The sequence below is a fragment of the Gobius niger genome, assembly GCF_951799975.1.
Source record: "Gobius niger genome assembly, chromosome: 24".
Taxonomy (NCBI): Eukaryota; Metazoa; Chordata; class Actinopteri; order Gobiiformes; family Gobiidae; genus Gobius; species Gobius niger.
The window spans coordinates 8,007,295-8,025,719 of record NC_136875.1 but is presented as its reverse complement, the minus strand read 5'-3'; the positions used below and the strand labels follow the sequence as shown (position 1 = coordinate 8,025,719).

The following is an 18,425-nucleotide window of genomic DNA, read 5'->3' as shown; positions in this document are numbered from 1 at the left end:
TTCTTTTTCTATTGTTCTTGTTCATCTTCGTGATCATAAACGACACAAGAGGTGGTATTGTTGACCTGTGCGCAACACGGAACGTGACATCGCGTGGAACATGAAAACGCGCGGAACGTGACAATACAAGTAATGTGCCATCGTGCGGAAAGTGATATCGCATGGAACGTGACATTGCGCGGAACACGACATCGTGCGGAACGCGACATTGCGTGGAACGCGACATTGCGTGGAACGCGACATTGCATGGAACGCGACATCACGCGGAACATGACATCGCGCGGAACATGACATCGCGCGGAACGCGACATTGCATGGAACGCGACATTGCATGGAACGAGACATCGCGCGGAACGCGACATTGCATGGAACGCGACATCACGCGGAGCATGACATCGCGCGGAACATGACATCGCGCGGAACGCGACATCGCGCGGAACGCGACATTGCATGGAAAGCGACATCGCGCGGAACATGACATCGCGCGGAACGCGACATTGCATGGAAAGCGACATCGCGCGGAACATGACATCGCGCGGAACGCGACATCGCGCGGAACGCGACATTGCATGGAAAGCGACATCGCGCGGAACGCGACATCGTGCGGAACGCGACATTGCGCGGAACGCGACATTGCGCGGAACGCGACAAATCCAACAATGAGGAGGACTCGTACACACATAAATACAATAGTAATATTGTAAGTTTGAGAATATTATCACAGTTAATTGAACCCAAAAATAAACCAATTCCTTTGTAAATGGCCAACATCACATTTGTAAAAAAATAAACAAAAAGGGTAATAAAACCAAAGAGATAATTTTTGATACCTGGTCTAACAGTAAAGTTTGTTTAAGTCTTACCATGATTGACCAGTTTGGCTTTACCCGAATTTAAAAGATTTAGAAAAAAGCATAAATATCGCGATGGGAGAAAAAAGTGACAAAAAGCAACAAAAAACAAATAACAACGAAAAAACAACAAAAACATGACAAAAACAGACAAAAAAGCAACAAAAAAAAGTTATGAAAAAGCCACAAAGTGACAAAAACAATTTTTGTAGGTCTTTCAAATGGATGCTGTGAACACACAAATCCATTGTTCTTTAAATCAAAAACAATGACATTTGTGGACCTAGCTGAATTTAAGATGGCTCAGATCAGGTTCAAAGCCTCATAAATGTCGTTTCCTGAAAGTAAACAAAATATGTTCTGCAAACAAGAAGTCAAGTAGAACTTGAGAGGTCAAATGAGTTTTGATAAACAGCACTCCAGAACTATTTTGAAAAGCATGTGTTGTGTGCCACGAGACGTGGTGTAGAAATATGGAATAATCTCGATGAAAACATAAAATGTTGTAAAAACCTGGCACACTTTAAGAAGATTCGATCTTTCTCAAATATAAACAAAACGAAAGTTTGCATTTCTTTTTCTATTGTTCTTGTTCATCTTCGTGATCATAAACGACACAAGAGGTGGTATTGTTGACCTGTGCGCAACACGGAACGTGACATCGCGTGGAACATGAAAACGCGCGGAACGTGACAATACAAGTAATGTGCCATCGTGCGGAAAGTGATATCGCATGGAACGTGACATTGCGCGGAACACGACATCGCGCGGAACATGACATTGCGCGGAACGTGACATCGCGCGGAACGTGTCATCGCGCGGAACACGACATTGCATGGAACATGACATCGCCCGAAACGCGACATCGCGCGGAACACGACATTGCGCGGAACGCGACATCGCGCGGAACGCGACATTGCGCGGAACGTGACATCGCGCGGAACACGACATTGCATGGAACATGACATCGCCCGAAACGCGACATCGCGCGGAACACGACATTGCGCGGAACGCGACATTGCGCGGAACGCGACATCGCGCGGAACACGACATCGCGCGGAACACGACATTGCATGAAAAGCGACATCGCGCGGAACATGAAAATGCGCGGAACTTGACAATGCAAGTAATGTGCCATCGTGCGGAAAGTGATATCGCATGGAACGCGACATCGCGCGGAACACGACATTGCATGGAACGCGACATCGCGCGGAACACGACATTGCGCGGAACGCGACAAATCCAACAATGAGGAGGACTCGTACACACATAAATACAATAGTAATATTGTAAGTTTGAGAATATTAGCACAGTTAATTGAACCCAAAAATAAACCAATTCCTTTGTAAATGGCCAACATCACATTTGTAAAAAAAATAAACAAAAAGGGTAATAAAACCAAAGAGATAATTTTTGATACCTGGTCTAACAGTAAAGTTTGTTTAAGTCTTACCATGATTGACCAGTTTGGCTTTACCCGAATTTAAAAGATTTAGAAAAAAGCATAAATATCGCGATGGGAGAAAAAAGTGACAAAAAGCACACAAAAAACAAACAACAACGAAAAAACAACAAAAACATGACAAAAAACACAAAAAAGAGACAAAAACAACAAAGCGACAAAAAGCAACAAACAAGTGACAAAAACGCAACATCGCGCAGACAGTCAAGTAGAACTTGAGAGGTCAAATGAGTTTTGATAAACAGTACTCCAGAACTATTTTGAAAAGCATGTGTTGTGTGCCACGAGACGTGGTGTAGAAATATGGAATAATCTAGACCATCCCAGGTCTAAGCGGAAGAGCAGAGGGGACAGAGCCTTCGCTGTAGCCGGCCCTAAATTGTGGAATTCTCTCCCTTTACATATTAGAACTGTAACATCTTTGGAGAGTTTCAAGCGCTCGCTGAAGACTCATTTTTTTGCACTGGCCTTCGGCACGAGCTGAGCATTTTTCTCATGTTGATATTCTATTTGTATTAAATTTTGATTGTTTTATTGTATGAATCTGTACAGCACTTTGGGGCAGTGGCTGCTGTTTGTAAATGTGCTCTATTAATACATTTGACCTTGACCTTGACCTTGATTTGTGTAATAATGTTTTCCAAAATTATCTTGAGGGCCAGAGGTGCTGTGCTGGAGGGCCGGATTTGGCCCCCGGGCCTGACGTTGCCTACTCCTGGTCTAGACGATCAGTTGGGGCCTTTTGTTTACATCATTGTTGGTTCATAGATAACTCCACAGAAACCATCTCAGGTGGATCTGCTTGTGATCTCATGCTTGTTATGTCCATCAGGACCATCAGGGTTATGTTTTTAGAGAATTCAATTCTTATCACCTTTCAGTGTCCCATGTTTGTTAGATCCAAACAGACAGTTCTGTACTGTTCAAGGAGACAAGGCCTTTTCAAGTCCTTCAGTCGCAGATAATTAGAGATTAATGTGGGTCGAGGGTCGTCCAGTTTCTTGACGGACGGCCAATCCTAACGGCTCAGTGCTGATGACATTTTTTTGGGTCTTCCACTTAACTTTTTGCTGATAAGACTCAGGATCTAAGCAAGGGTGTGTTTTTTTTTTTTTTTTGCCTTTGACGTCATGACTGTGTGAATACCTGACAGAAAATGACACTGAATCCACATTTTGCACCGATTTGCAAAACAGTTTATTTCAGTTTAATGGTTGCTTTCATTGTTTTTGTCTCACTTTTGCCATTTTTCAACTGGTTTAAACTTTTGAACGGGAGCGTTGCTTCAGTGTTGCTCTCGTTTAGGTTAAGGATCTTCATTCCTAGTAGAAGATTAGTAGTTGCCGTAGTAGAAGTAGCAGTTGTAGTAGCACTAAAGGCTGGTCTGTAATGTTTTCTGTTGTCCCCCCTTTGATTCCAGTTGTGGCAGTGAAGTTTACATTCTCATCACTTGTTTACTCCCAGTCTTGAATGTGGCTTCGTCTAAGTTTCCACAAATACAATGAGAACAGTGAGGCTCGGTCACAGCTGGTGAAGCGGGTGAAGAGGGGGACTTAAGGGAAAGGGAGTTTCATTATTCTATCTTTCCTTTTCCCTCTCCAACAACAGTTCTTTTCAATGAGCTACTATTGGGTCTGGGAACCACCGATTTGATGTCACTTGGCGAGTAACATAAATGGACAAAAGCCACTAAACAGTTTTCAAAGCAGGAGTTAGACAGCAGAGCATTTCTTTGCCATATACCTTTGCCCATCATGCTGACAATATGATTAATCTGATGTCACCACAACGATGATCGATCCAGTCTGATGCCCAACACCTTTGACTTTCGAAACCAGCAGAGGTGTCTCTCTTACTCCCGAGACCCCAGTCCTGAACGTCTGCTACTGTCCCTTTAAGTCTCCCTTCCCCAGAGTTCTATCTATAGCCCACTGCGGAGCCTTTCTCATGGACATATTTCAGATTTAGTGGCATGGTGACCCCATTGTGACCCTGAACTTGACCTGGAATTCCAGCGCGTCCCGTCTGAAGTCCTACTTTCATGTTTAGTGGCTGCTGAATCTCTAAAGCCCGTGATGGTGATTGTGCAAAGGTGTGGAAACTGCACCGTTTGATCCTCCACCACCCCTTTCTCCGACTCTCAAAGGCAATTCTGGTATTTTCTTCTGGTCATTGGGCTCTTCTGTTGTTCTTGGTTAAACTATGCCCAGAATGTTGTAGTTGCAGGAGTGGAAGTAGCAAAAGCGGAGGTGGTGGAGGAGTTGCTATTGTTTGTGTGACTGTGTGGGACGTTCTGTTGAGGCGTAGTGGAGGAAAAAAAGTCTCCCCTGATCTTGATTAGACTTGCTATACGCGTGGCCCAAAATTGCAGGGTGTACAGGTCTTTACTGGAAAAGTCTGTAGTGTTTCATAAGGAGGTAATTCCCATTATTCTTCATTGGAAATTGATTCCGTGCATTTGGCTCCGACATGAAGGGGCAAGTTTGTTTGCAGAGCACAATTTGTACACAAAGCAATTCGTGCTTTCCAAAAGAGTGCAGATAAAATCCTTTCAGTGTCATAAACTCAGCGAAATAAAAGCGTTTTTAGCCTGGATTTGAGTCGAGGCCTTTCTCACATCTTCAGGACTGTTGCGGATTATAAAACTGAAACGCAGCTTCATTGTTTAGTCCTGACTCTGGGACCAGCAGGAGACCAACATCTGATCTCTGAGCAACAGGTGGCCAATGCAGATCAGCTTTTTGATCTGTTCAATGGTAGTATTTCCTGGTTCTCGTCAGGACTGGATCATCCGCGTTCAGGCTGTTATATAGTGACTAGGCCGGCAACAGTAGTGTAACCTAGTCTCGCCAACCAGACTCCGCTTCTTTACAGAAGAGGGTCTGGCAACACTCCATTGCTCGCTTTCAAAGGAAGTGACGCAGCGATATGGAGCCTACCGACCAATCAGAGCAGCTCCCTGAACGTCACGTTGTTGCGCCTTTGTTTTGTAGTTTTTCAACACAAGCAACCACTTCACATAATGCTCCGGTTTGCTTGTGTTCTTAAGTTTTTCTGACATAAACGACAGAAGTCATTTACTGAACTCCGTGTGGCAGGAGCGCCAATGTTAATGTCCGAATGACGACAACTTTCTTGTCGCTGTTTCTGTCGTCACATCTGCTATGTTCTCATTGGCTGCTCTGCGCTTCGGTTGTCCCGTATTAGTCCCGCCTCAAGCAGTAGCTTTTCTACGACAGGGTCGCCAGACTAGTCTCCTGTTTATTAATTAATAAACATTGGAGATTAGTCTGGATGGCTAAGTCTAACCTGCTGTTGACAAACGTATAGATTGGTCGGTTTAGTCTGGGGTTAAACCTGTAAAGAGCAGTAAGCGACCCCCGCGGACCCATCTCCAGGTCTTGAGTTCGGCTTGAAGGAGACGCTGGGTGATTTAGCTTGTTGTAAAGGGCGGGACGTGGGAACTTCCAATTTTGAAGATGAAGTGAAACACTGGACACGTTTCAGAACTCTTTTCTCTTCTTTTTTGCCCGTCACACAACATTGAAAATGTGATGTTTGGAAAGGAATGGGTTTTAAATGTCGGGACGGCTTCCATCGTGAGGGATCTGATGAGGGCAACGGCATGTTTACGAGCAGAACGCTTGGGAGAGCGAAGCGTAGACAGTTCAACATTTCCAGGTGCTGTACTGGTCTTCGTTGGCTCTTGCTTTCTTTTGGACACATTCCCCTCACAGGAAAATCAGAGCGACGACGAAAGGCGCGTTGCAGCACGATGACAGAGTTACCGTCAGAGGCCACTCATCCACTGCGGATTTTTGTAACTGTTCAAATGCAGGACCATCTGGAACTTCAGAAGCCAATCTATCCCGGAGTTATTGATCAAATCACAGAGCACAACTGTCGCAACTGGAACTGAAGTAACCCACTGGTATAATATGTTGTTAAATGTATCTGCGGAGATGTTGATGCTTCATCTTCTCTAAGAGGATATTCTTCTTGTTTCCATCTATTGACAGTTTTTTCATCCTGTTCCAAACATACATTGTTTGAAATAGCCGTTGAATTCCATCCATCCATCCATTTTCTTCCGCTTTATCCACGGCCAGGTCGCGGGGGCAGCAGAGATGCCCAAACTTCCCGATCCACACACACCTCCTCCAGCTGTTCTGGGGGGACCCTGAGGCGACACCAGGCCAGCTCGGAGATATAGTCCCACCAGCGTGTCCTGGGTCTTCCACGAGGTCTTGTCCCACTAGGACATGCTTGGAACAGGCGACCAGGAGGCATCCGAAACAGATGCCCTAGCCACCTCAGCTGGCTCCTTTCGACAAGAAGGAGCAGCGACTCTAATCCGAGCTCCTCCCGGGCTTTGCCCCCCGACTCAGCTCCCTCTTCACCACGACAGACCGATACAGCGACCGCATCACTGCTGACGCCGCACCGATCCGTCTGTCGATCTCACGCTCCATCCGCCCCTCACTCGTGAAAAAGACCCCGAGATACTTGAACTCCTCCACTTGAGGTTGAATTCTAATGCATTTAAAATCTGAACAGAGTTTCTAATGACTTCTTGAATCCTTATGTTTTTGTGGCAAAAACAGTGTAGATTGTTTACATTTGTCTAAACCATTAACTCACTTGTTTACCAAATTGTCTGCATGGCGCCTGTGTCATATCCTTTTCTCTGATTGGTTAATACACTTGTTAACACCTATCAGGTATCCGAAGAAATCACCCCTGATGCCAGACTACACGTCTTTGTAAAGAAAAGGAAAAGCGTGTATTCTGTCTGGCCAGGCTAGAAAAATACGCCTCTGCGACAAAAGCACGTTGCCCTCTTGACCACGGCATGTTTGCGACTGAAACGAGTGTGGGCACAAATCTCTCATTCACTGGGCCCTCACGCACCCCTGTGACCCTCCTTAGCATCTACACTTTTCAGTAAACGAGGTTCTCACGACCCACCCTGCATAGTTCAAGAGCTGAACCTTGGACCTTCTTGCTGTGACCCAAGACCGATGTAGGACGCCTCAAACATGAATGAATAAAACAGCATGTTTTCCCGGGGCATCAACACTGTAACATGCCAGATTCTTATGAAGGTCTATTTGTGAAGGTTGAGAAACTGCTCCACAGCGTTTCCCACCAGTTCCTTCCTACGTGTTACTGCTTTCTGTCAATGCAGGACACAAATTGGTTCCTGTCTCCGTAAATCTCTCCATGATCTCACTTGAGCATCCTGACATTTCAGACTAAAACAATCTGTCTTCAACCGGAGCTGCGCCCCGGAGGAGTTGAAACCAACAGTCCGCACGCAGAAACGCAGGGGGAACTGGGGGAAAAATCTGCTGAAGCTGACCAACGCCGATCCAAACACAATGTTGTTCCAGAAAGCTCCGGAGCGAGGGATGAGTCCAGGACAGATGCAGGGGAAAGGAGTGACATCAACTGCGAACGCTGTCCAACAATGTGACGGTAGTTCCTCTCTGAGTGAGTTTGGAAGCGTTGCCAGCGCGGGTATGTTCGGGAGTCGTATCAGACTGTCGTGGCACGGATAGACTGAAAAACTGGAAATCTTTGTGGTAATAGCTTTTAGGCAATCACTTTTCAGCTTTATTCTCTCCAGTGTATTTGCGTTTAAGGTTTCCATTGAAAGCCTTTGGGGAATTCAGCAGATCTGTAGCAAATTAATCAATATCTGTTGTAAACTGGATCATACACGACTCCGAAGGAAATGGTGCAAGTGTAACGCCACAGTGAAAAGGGCCCGTTATGATTGATGATGGGGTGACAGTGGCTCAGAGGGGGTGACGACGTGTGTGTCTTAGGGCCAGACACTTGGCCGACCAGTGAACATCGCAGTTGTGCCAAGGCAGGATCGTCACGTAACACAGTGGTTCCCAACGTTTTTGTCTTTCATACCCCTTTGGCCTTTCAGTGGTCAACCGTGTACCCCCTACCTCAAGGGTGTTATAGTTTATTTTGAAAGTAATTACTTAAAGGTGGTATTTGTAAGAAAAAGGACAATGTTGCAGTCAAAATAAACCTAAAATTCTCCCAAAGCAACACATTTTACTGAATAATATAGCCTTTCCTATAAAAAATTATGTTACATTTTCCCCTTTTTAAAATCTGAAATAGTTCCAAGTACCCCCTGCTAGGTCCTCGAGTAACCCCAGTGGTCCCCGTACCCCTGGTTGGGAAACACTGGCGTAACAGGCCCTTCAGGTTATGCTGTAGGCCCTATTCTTTACTAAATCCCTTTTTATGACCCTAACCCTAACCATAACCATAACCCTAACCCCAAATCCAAACCTAACGCTAACCCTAACCACAACCCTAACCCTAACCCCAAACCTAACCCTACCCCTAACCATATCCATAACTCCACCTAACCATTTGTTAAAGTAAAATATTGACTTAATAAAGCCAACCAGTTAATTAAATTGTGAATGATAAATTGTAATGATAAATTGAGACCATTTATCTTTAGAAATATAATTTCATGAAATGAAGTAGATCATCCTGCCCGAAACGTCAACTAGGTGTAAGCAACAATAACACGTTTTGCTTGGGAGCAAAGTAAACTGTGCGGACCTCCTTTCCTGTTTTTGGTACTCTCTCTCGGTCTGGCGCGCTATTTACGATTTTGGGATGTGCGTGTCTTCCTCACATTAAGTAGATCATTATCAGCAAATTTTAAGGGTATTTCACAATAACAACATTGTAATTCCTCACTTCCGAAATTGTGCTCGGCCACTGCTGAGGAGAGCTGCTCACGATGGCCTCGTTCCAAAATGGATTAAATGAATTTCTTTCCTCATCAATCTACAGGCCATGAAAAAGTGAAAAAATGTATTCAAAATCAAACTGCAGTACTTCACCAATCAGGCCTTTATGGTGGTGTTGGTTGTCCATCTGTAAGGTTCTCCCATTTCCTCAGAATAACGCTGGAGCTCTGTCATAGGGCTTTTCCACCAAGGTGTTGGTTCTGGGCTGGTTCAGAGCTGGTTCTGGTGCCGGGTTGGTTCCATACTGACTTGGTTTTCTACCAAAATGAGAGCTGTGCCTATTGTCATAGCAACGCTTTGGGAAGTCGACATCAAAAATGGACAGTAACATCTTACTACAGCCACTTCTGGTTATAAAATACAGAAAAATAAGTTTATGTTTCAGTCACAGCAGCCGTTAACATTTTGATTTCTTCTTTCTAACTCTTGTTTTAGCTAAAGAGCATAAAGCAAAACAACAGTTTCCTCCACAGAGACTGTTTTGGCTTCTCCAGGAAGTTCTAAGCACAAACTAACTAATATTGATTGTTTGTTGGAGGAGAGAGCCACGCCCCCAGCTGCTGACATCACTGGTGCTCGTTTCTTGGTCCAGCTTTTAATTGGTTCCCAACCGGCACCAGATTTTGGAACCAAGGGCCAGCGTTTTTTCAGTGGAAAACGAAAGAACCGGTTCTGAAGCTGGAACTGGCCCAGAACCAGCACCGGCACCAGCTCGGTGGAAAAGGGCTATCAGAGACCATCAGGTTCTTGGTCACCTCCCTGACCGAGGCCCTTCTCCCTGATCGCTCTGTTTGGACGAGCCCGGCTCTAGGAAGAGTCCAGGAGGTTCTACACTTCTTCCATTACGAATAATGGAGACCACTGAGCTCTTCAGGACCTTCAATTCTGCATAGCTTTTCTGTCCCTTCCCCAGATCCGTGCCTCGATACAAACCTGTCCCTGAGTCTGCAGAGCCTCCACCATTTAATGACGTCTGTATTTCTTCTTAGTGTCATGTAAAAAAAGAGCCTAAATTATTGTTCTACCAAGCAAAGCATAGTTAGTCAGTTGGTCAGCGGTCATTCCTCATGTGAATCGACTTGTTTACAGCGTTGGCCATGGTGCGTCCATCATATTTCATTTCGATGCGAGCCCAAAATCCCTCGAACCACACGCACCTCATGAACCCTGCGTATGGTAGAACGAAATGTGGACTCGGTCGGTCACAGAAGACGATCCGTTTCAAAGCCTCGCACTTCCAAACAACCTCACGAATCCAAATAGAAACATGTCATTTCGCCTCATCCCCCCTGAAAGCTCTGCCGGTTTATTTCTGATGCAACTCGATCCTAACATTTTCAAACTAAACCCTGCTCTCGGGCCGCGTTCTCTCTCCGATGCTTCCTTTTCGTTCCTAACATTTTGTGATCTGTAATTTGGAGGTTGCAGCTTGTTCCTGGTTTGGACCGCACCGTCTCGGCAGCCGCAGCGGCCAAACCACAAGGCCCTGAAGCTGCCCAGGATTCCAGGGAGCGAGCCCCGGCTTGAGAGGGTTCAGGACCGCAGCCGTGGGTTTGGCAGGAGAGGATGTGTCGAGTTTGCAAAAGGAAATCACTATTTTCACATCCACACACAGGGGACAGTTTATAGGCTGGGTTTGTGTCAGTATAATACGGTAAGAGGAACAAATGAACAAAAATTATAAACATTACTTTTTCCGACAATGACAAGAGACACAGTTCATCTGAATATCAAAATCTACCACTAGAACCTCTTACCAGGTCTTAACCAGGTGCATTTCCTCCAGTTCAGCTTTACCCAAATCTAAACTCTTGACTGGTGATGACAGCCAGGCCAGTGTAACGCCTCATTTGAAAGCTAAGACCTAGAAAAGTCATCAAAAGTCTTCCTTGTTTTTTGTAAAAAATGTTTGTCTCTCTGCCCAATCCCGTCAGACCTTGGAAGCTAAGCAGGGAAGGACCCAGTCGGTGCTTGGAACGGGAGACCGTTTGGGGACACCAGGAAGCCTAGCGAATGTGGTGAGAGGGGCTGATGGCGCAGACTGGTCGCCTCGCCTCCGTCAGTCTACCCCAGGGCAGCTGTGGGTACAATATTTGCTTACCACCACCGAGTATGGAGTGAACGAATAGTGCAATGTAAAGCGTCTTTGAGTGTCCAGAAAAGCGCAGTATAAAACAAATGCGTTATTATTATTATTATTATATTCTGCAGCGCCATGAACGGCACGAGTCTGAGAGTAAGTTCACATCTGTTAACAATCTTTATCACAGCTTTAATGCAGCACAATGAGAAATACGCCTTTTTCACGTCGTCGTCTAAAATCAGCCGCATGTGTAGAAAAAGCTACTACACGATGCCGCTAGTTTTAAATGGTACATAAATAAATGGTCACTTCTATATAGTAGTGATGGCAAGATGAAGCCCCGTGAAGCATTGAAGCCTCACAGCCGATTGCGTCACACATGGTTCGAAGCCCCCTCCTGGAACCGCCACCTTAACGTGGTGGAGGGGTTTGAGCGCCCGAATGATCCTAGGAGCTCTGTTGTCAGGGGCTTCGTGGACCCTGGTAGTGTCTCCCAGGGCAAACAGGTCGGAGGTGATGGGTCAGACAAAGAGCGGTTCAGAAGCCCCTTATGAGAGACCGACAGGCCCGGTTTGGAACCATGAGGCCGTCCTCCCGTGGACCCACCACCTGCAGGAGGAGCCATAGGGGCTGGTGCAATGTGATTTGGGCAACTCCAACAGCTGCCCCCACGACCCGGCAACGGACAAGTGGAAGAAGATGGATGGATGGTTCAAAGCATCAAGGTGCTTTATTTGCTCCACTACGCCATCATGTGGACAACAAATGTATCAATCAATAAAGGTTTATTTATATAGTACTTTACAACAACACCAGGAGGACCAAAGTGCTTCACAGAAAGATAAAAACAATTAAAAAAAACACACCAAATGTTTACAACCTGGACACAATTCAGTGTGCTCTAAGTATTAAAAGCAAGTTTGAAAAGATGAGTCTTTAATCAGGATTTAAAAAGGGACAGGTCCACATGTACAACATACTGAGTGCTTACAATAAATGGTGGGGCTGAAAGACTAAATTTGCGAATTTATAGAGTTGTGATGGAAAATGTGCTTGTGTTACTTTGTTTATGTCCAAGCCAAATACAGAAAAATGTAGCCGTCGCTTTTGTTTTGAATCGCGTTTCAAACCCGCGAATCATTTCCTGAATCAGTCACGTGGTACGGCCACTTCCCGAGGCTTCGAAGCCTCGACACGATCGGCACATCACTACTATACAGGGTCTTTCTACCTGTTTAGGCACTTTCCATCAAAGAACCAGTCACCCATTCACATCCTCAATCATACACCAGTGTCCAGACACTCCAAACAATTCACTCAAAATCCATGTGTGCTTTAAAATAAATAACTTCTGTCACGGCTGCTCGAGGTGCCTCCTCCTCTTCCCGCTCTGCTCCTCACTCTCAGGTTTTGGGACAAAGCGGAGGATTCTCTCCTCTGATTGGGATCCGTCTTCTATCCAAGCTGGAACCTGGTCTACCGGTTTTGAGCAAAGGGCATGTTTTGAACGTTATCCAGCTCTGCAGTTCGGTAAAACCAGGGTTAACGCTAAACTTAACCCGCTAACCCTCTGGAATACACGCAGCTAACTTTAGTCGCTGCAGTCGGATTATTACATGTCTCCAAGATGAAAATGTTTCTTTGGACAGCCTTCACATAGTAGAATGGTATTTTCCTGTCTTCAATATGCGAGTGTGTCTTTAAACTGTATAACTTGGTTCAAACGTTTTGGATTTCCTTCCACAAGCTTCTCACAACAGTTAGCAGGAATTATGGTCCATTCGTCCAAACAGAACTGGTGTAACTGAGCCACATTTGTCGTGCACGTGCCTTTTCAGCTCTGCCCAAACATTCTCAACTGGATTGAGATCAGGACTTTGTGATGGCCACTTCAAAACACTGACTTTGTTTTCCTTAAGCCACTTTGTGACCAGTTTGGCCGTTTGCTTTGGGTCATTGTCTGTGCCCAAGCTTTAACTTCCTGGCTTGAGATGTTGCTCCAATATTTCCACATAATGCTCTTTCTTCATGACGACATCTATTTTGTGAAGTGCGCCAGTCCCCCCCGCAGCAAAGCAACCCCACAGCATGATGCTGCCCCCCCGTATTTCACATTTCACCGCTGGGATGCTGTTCTTGGGTTTGAAAGATTCCCCCTTTTTCCTCCAAACAATTCACTGTTCCGTGTCTGGAGAGGAGAAGACCCCTGGCGCACAGAGAAGGCGGCGACAAACCAGAGGCGGAGCACCACCTGCAGAGGCGGCAGTGCCGGTGGAGGAACGGACCTGAGCAGTGGGCCCAGCAATCTATTTGCAACGCACTCTGGAAGATAAGTAAAGTAACGTAAACAAGCTATTTGTGTGGTCTGACTATCTGGGCGAGAGCTGGAGGCGCGGGTGCTGAAGCTGTGCTGCGAGTGGAGAGCGACATGGACTGTTGAACCCTCAGTTTTTAGCATCCGCTCATTTTTATCTTAACATTTTAGACCTTTTAGAAAGGACTTTTTTTTTTAACTGGCTGCTGTAAAACCCAACAAACCTGATTGGGCACTGGTCTGTTTCAGTGGATCTTATTGGTGATCAAAAAGAACCTAATCCTAACCAGTGTCAATTTTAACAACATACATTATTTTAGTTTTAGTCTTAGTCTTTTGACTAAAATGTAGTTTAATTTTAGTCAAGATTTAGTCAAAAAAAAATCAATTTTAGTCTCGTTTTAGTCGACTAAAATTAAGACTAATTTAGTCGACTTATATTTATAATATTCATTATAATCATATTTAATCATGGTCCTCGACTTCATGGAGCTGCTCCACATGAACAAAGCTCAGAGCTGTTCCTTTGGCAGAGAATTTAAATGATCTGAGGCTCTTTCAGACGCTCAATAGAAGTTTGGATGATTTTAGCTTCTCCCTTTCATTTTTATTTAGTCTTATTGACTAAATAAATATCGACTAAAATATCTGGACATTTTAGTCATAGTTTTAGTCTCATGAGAAACTTTTAATTTAGTTTTAGTCCAATTTTAGTCGTCAAAAATATCACTTTGACTAAAATTAAGACTAAATATTTTAGTCGACGAAATTAACACTGATCCTAACTAATCATTTCAATTGGCCTAAACATACAATTTTTCACCACAAATTTAAACATCTGGATATCACAATAATATATATTATTATTAATAGAATATATAACACAGACCTTTACATTTTTGTAGTTGCACCCAGTCCAGATGACATTTAAAGTCAAACATTCACACAATAAACAAACCACACACTAAGTATACAGGATGCTCGTACACAGTTCCATGAAAAAGAAATGAACTGCACTGTCAAAGTAAACCACTGAAAAAAAGTCATCACAGGCCAGTGCACTTTCAGTATAGTTAACAATGGGTCTAAAACTAAACAAAAATCACATTTACTTCAATGTTAAACCTTTTTGATGACTTAGTTTGAGTGCACTTTATCCTTCTTGGGGCCATTTACAGGCACTGGTTTGTTGCCAGAGTTCCGGTCGACAGGGTTAAGAAGCTGCTTGGTTTTCTTATGTATCCAGATGGGGTTCAGGACGAACATGAGCAGGACTAATATAAAGGAGAGGAGCAGCTGCTGGGGCAGGGGGAAGTGGGCATTGATCTCTCTCCAGTGCTTACAGCTGAAGAAGCACACGCAGTAACAGAGCATCATTCGGCAGTGGAACATGTGGATCATCACCCACTGGTTGGCTTTCCAGAACCCGGTGTGAGCATAACCTGCCTATAAAGGAAGAGATCAGAAAATAAACAAGGCTTTATGTTGGAATATGACAAAACACCAAAAGTACTCACAGGGGCGGACTGGGACTGAAAAACAGCCCTGGACTCTGACCAGCCAGGCCCAAATTAGCGTAAATGTGCACTTACCACCCGCCTTAACGGAGCACATTTTCTCCAGTTCGGCTTTACCCAAATCTAAAAGCTTCTCGGCTGGAGAGCAACAATGTAACACCTCATTTGAAAGCTGAGACCTACAAAGTCGCCGCATTTTTTGTCATAGTTTTGTTGTTTCTTCATTACTTTTTGTGGCTTTTTGTTGTATTTTTGTCACATTTTTGCTGAATTTTTGTCACATTTTTGTTGAATTTTTGTCACTTTTTTGTTGAATTTTTGTCACTTTTTGTTGAAGTTTTTGTCACATTTTGTTGAATTTTTGTCACATTTTTGTTGAATTTTTGTCAGATTTTTGTTGAATTTATGTCACATTTTTGTTGAATTTTTGTCACTTTTTCTTGAATTTGTGTCACATTTTTGCTGAATTTTTGTCACATTTGTTGAATTTTTGTCACTTTTTTGTTGAATTTTTGTCACTTTTGTTGAATTTTTGTCACTTTTTTGTTGAATTTTTGTCACTTTTTTGTTGAATTTTTGTCACTTTTTTGTTGAATTTTTGTCACTTTTTTGTTGAATTTTTGTCACATTTTTGTTGAATTTTTGTCACATTTTTGTTGAATTTTTGTCACATTATTGTTGAATTTTTGTCACATTTTTGTTGAATTTTTGTCACATTTTCGTTGAATTTTTGTCACATTTTTGTTGAATTTTTGTTGAATTTTTGTCACTTTTTTGTTGAGTTTTTGTCACATTTTTGTTGAATTTTTGTCACATTTTTGTTGAATTTTTGTCACTTTTTGTTGAATTTTTGTCACTTTTGTTGAGTTTTTGTCACATTTTTGTTGAATTTTTGTCACATTTTTGTTGAATTTTTGTCACATTTTTGTTGAATTTTTGTCACATTTTTGTTGAATTTTTGTCACATTTTTGTTGAATTTTTGTTGAATTTTTGTCAGATTTTTGTTGAATTTATGTCACATTTTTGTTGAATTTTTGTCACTTTTTCTTGAATTTTTGTCACATTTTTGCTGAATTTTTGTCACATTTGTTGAATTTTTGTCACTTTTTTGTTGAATTTTTGTCACATTATTTTTGAATTTTTGTCACTTTTGTTGAATTTTTGTCACTTTTTTGTTGAATTTTTGTCACTTTTTTGTTGAATTTTTGTCACTTTTTTGTTGAGTTTTTGTCACATTTTTGTTGAATTTTTGTCACTTTTTGTTGAATTTTTGTCACTTTTTGTTGAATTTTTGTCACATTTTTGTCACATTTTTTCGATCATTTTTTGGTCATGGTTCTGTCACGTTTTTGTGGCCTTTTCGTTGCTTTGTTGTCATGTTTTTGTTGACTTTTCATCACATTTTTTGTCACTTTTTTAATGCTTTTTCCAGCACATTTTTGTTTTCTTTTTAGCTTTTAGCTTTGGGTAAAGCTCGGTTAAGGCGGGACCGGTGGCCCTAGAGCCAGTGGCCCCTCTGTGCTCTTCCAGAATGGACATATGGCCAGTCCGCCCCTGAGTACACACCAAGACACTACGATACCTTGAGTAACATCCAGGACAAGCAGGTGAACGGGGTGCTCATCTCCATCAGCAGCAGCACCACGGGAATGAAGTGTCCCGTCGAGTCCCACACCACTGTCCCTGCAGATCCCGCCAGAGCGAGGACATGGTGCGTGGCCAGCGGCAGGTCAAACGACCGAAACGCCACATTGGAAGTGTGGAGGGCTAGATTTTCAAAAACAAAAAAACCTGTGACAGTCAATACACAGAGCCATGACCAGTCCTCTTGGCCACCGACTCTGTCCCTGGATAACATAGACTCCTCAGTGAGAGCCCGCACTCCTGCGACAGTACACAGGAGGCCAAACACCCCCCGCGTAGCAGCCAGGTTCCAGAACACCTTGTCCTTGGCGGGCAGTGAGGTATAGGTACGGGACAGTCCCACTGAGAGGAAATGGCTCAGGAGGAAGATTGCCGTGGAGAACCCTGAGCTCACAGCGATGAGCCGCAGACGACACTCCCAGGAGAAGTATTCTGCACTGGGCCTGTGGAGGGGCTGGCTGGTCACCTGCCCTGGGTCCATGATCTGTGAAGACTGTGGAAGCCGTTTTAGAAAGAAGCTCAAACTCAAGTCATGCTACTGCAATTTTGGTCATATGACTGGAAATACAAGAAGTCACGCCTCCACACACTTTCCTTGTTTCCTATTGGTCACTGCATGCCTAAACCACACCTATAGAAAACACAGCCATGAGGAAAGCAAGCAAAAATCACCTGTGTTCCAGTGCAGCCCTGTTCAATGTGGCATCACTTAGGTCTACGTAAAACTAATCATTTCAATGGGCTTATTTAAATATAGAGGGGACAGATTAAAAAAGCTCCTTCAAAGGGAATCCTTTTGGATTTATACCCTCAAAGCTATGGAGTACCCTGGCCTCAATGGAGAATTAGATTTGTCGGTATTTTTGTAAAATGTATGGATTTTATAATTATTTGCATTTCTCTTTATGGTTTTGTAAAGAACAGTGTATTGTACATATTTTGATGTTTTGTATTCTACAAACCAGGTGACTATGAACACACCCACCTTGGACCGACCCGCTTGGGACATGTGACCAATGCTGTGAGCTTATAGCTGTACAGAGGCAGCCATCTCGAGCTCGCCCTGAGGAAGGCCTAGAGCCGAAACGTGTTGGCAATTTTACCTTATCTAGCCATGTTTAAATAAAGGCTTTTTAATATTTCTACCTTTGGAGTGCCTCAGTTTGTTTGATTTTTTGCTGAAACGGATCCCTGCACTGAAGAGCACCCAAAAGACTAAACTTATACAACTTTTTACATCCGAGTAGCACTCCAGCCTCCCAATTTTTTCATTTAAATATGTTTATCACAATAAAGGTGCAGTTCTAGCCGTAGCTGCCATCCCTTACTTAACCTACACCCTCCAGCCAATCAGAATAGACTCTTCACCCGGACCATGGTATAATTAGAAATCACTCCAAAGACGCAGCGTTAATGCATAGACAAGATTTTAATCACTTTCAACAACATTCCAGAGAGCATTGCACCGACCAAAGCTACAACCCAGAACAAGGCAACACACAGTTCGCGCGCTACAAATGCCGACAAGTTCTCAAATTTCAACACAGTTTTTGTTTTCACTGCTACAAAACGAAATACAAGGTTTTTTTCAAACAAATAATCTCTTCAAAGTGAAATCTTTCAATCGTGTCGTGTAATCAGCACCATGTTCCCCTCCTCCTCCTTTTGCTTAAGTGAAGATGGTGATGTAATGTTTGGTTCACAGATCAGTTCATTCCAGACCAGTGGCATAATTGAATAACAAAGTAATTGAAGCCTT

General features: G+C 43.5%; 1 protein-coding gene and 1 long non-coding RNA gene across 2 annotated transcripts in view; one reads left to right on the top strand and one right to left on the bottom strand.

The window, feature by feature from the left end:
- LOC306982336 overlaps window positions 1-18,425 on the top strand; it is a 284,342-nt gene that overhangs the window by 229,324 nt on the left and 36,593 nt on the right. The gene's annotated exons all lie outside the window — the stretch shown is intronic.
- Window positions 14,642-17,147, bottom strand: LOC306982449 (protein CLN8-like; the record flags this gene model as incomplete). Its single annotated transcript, XM_079582385.1, has 2 exons — window positions 14,642-14,950; window positions 16,605-17,147. 2 exons carry the CDS (start codon window positions 17,145-17,147, stop codon window positions 14,642-14,644), a joined length of 852 nt encoding a protein of 283 aa, XP_079438511.1.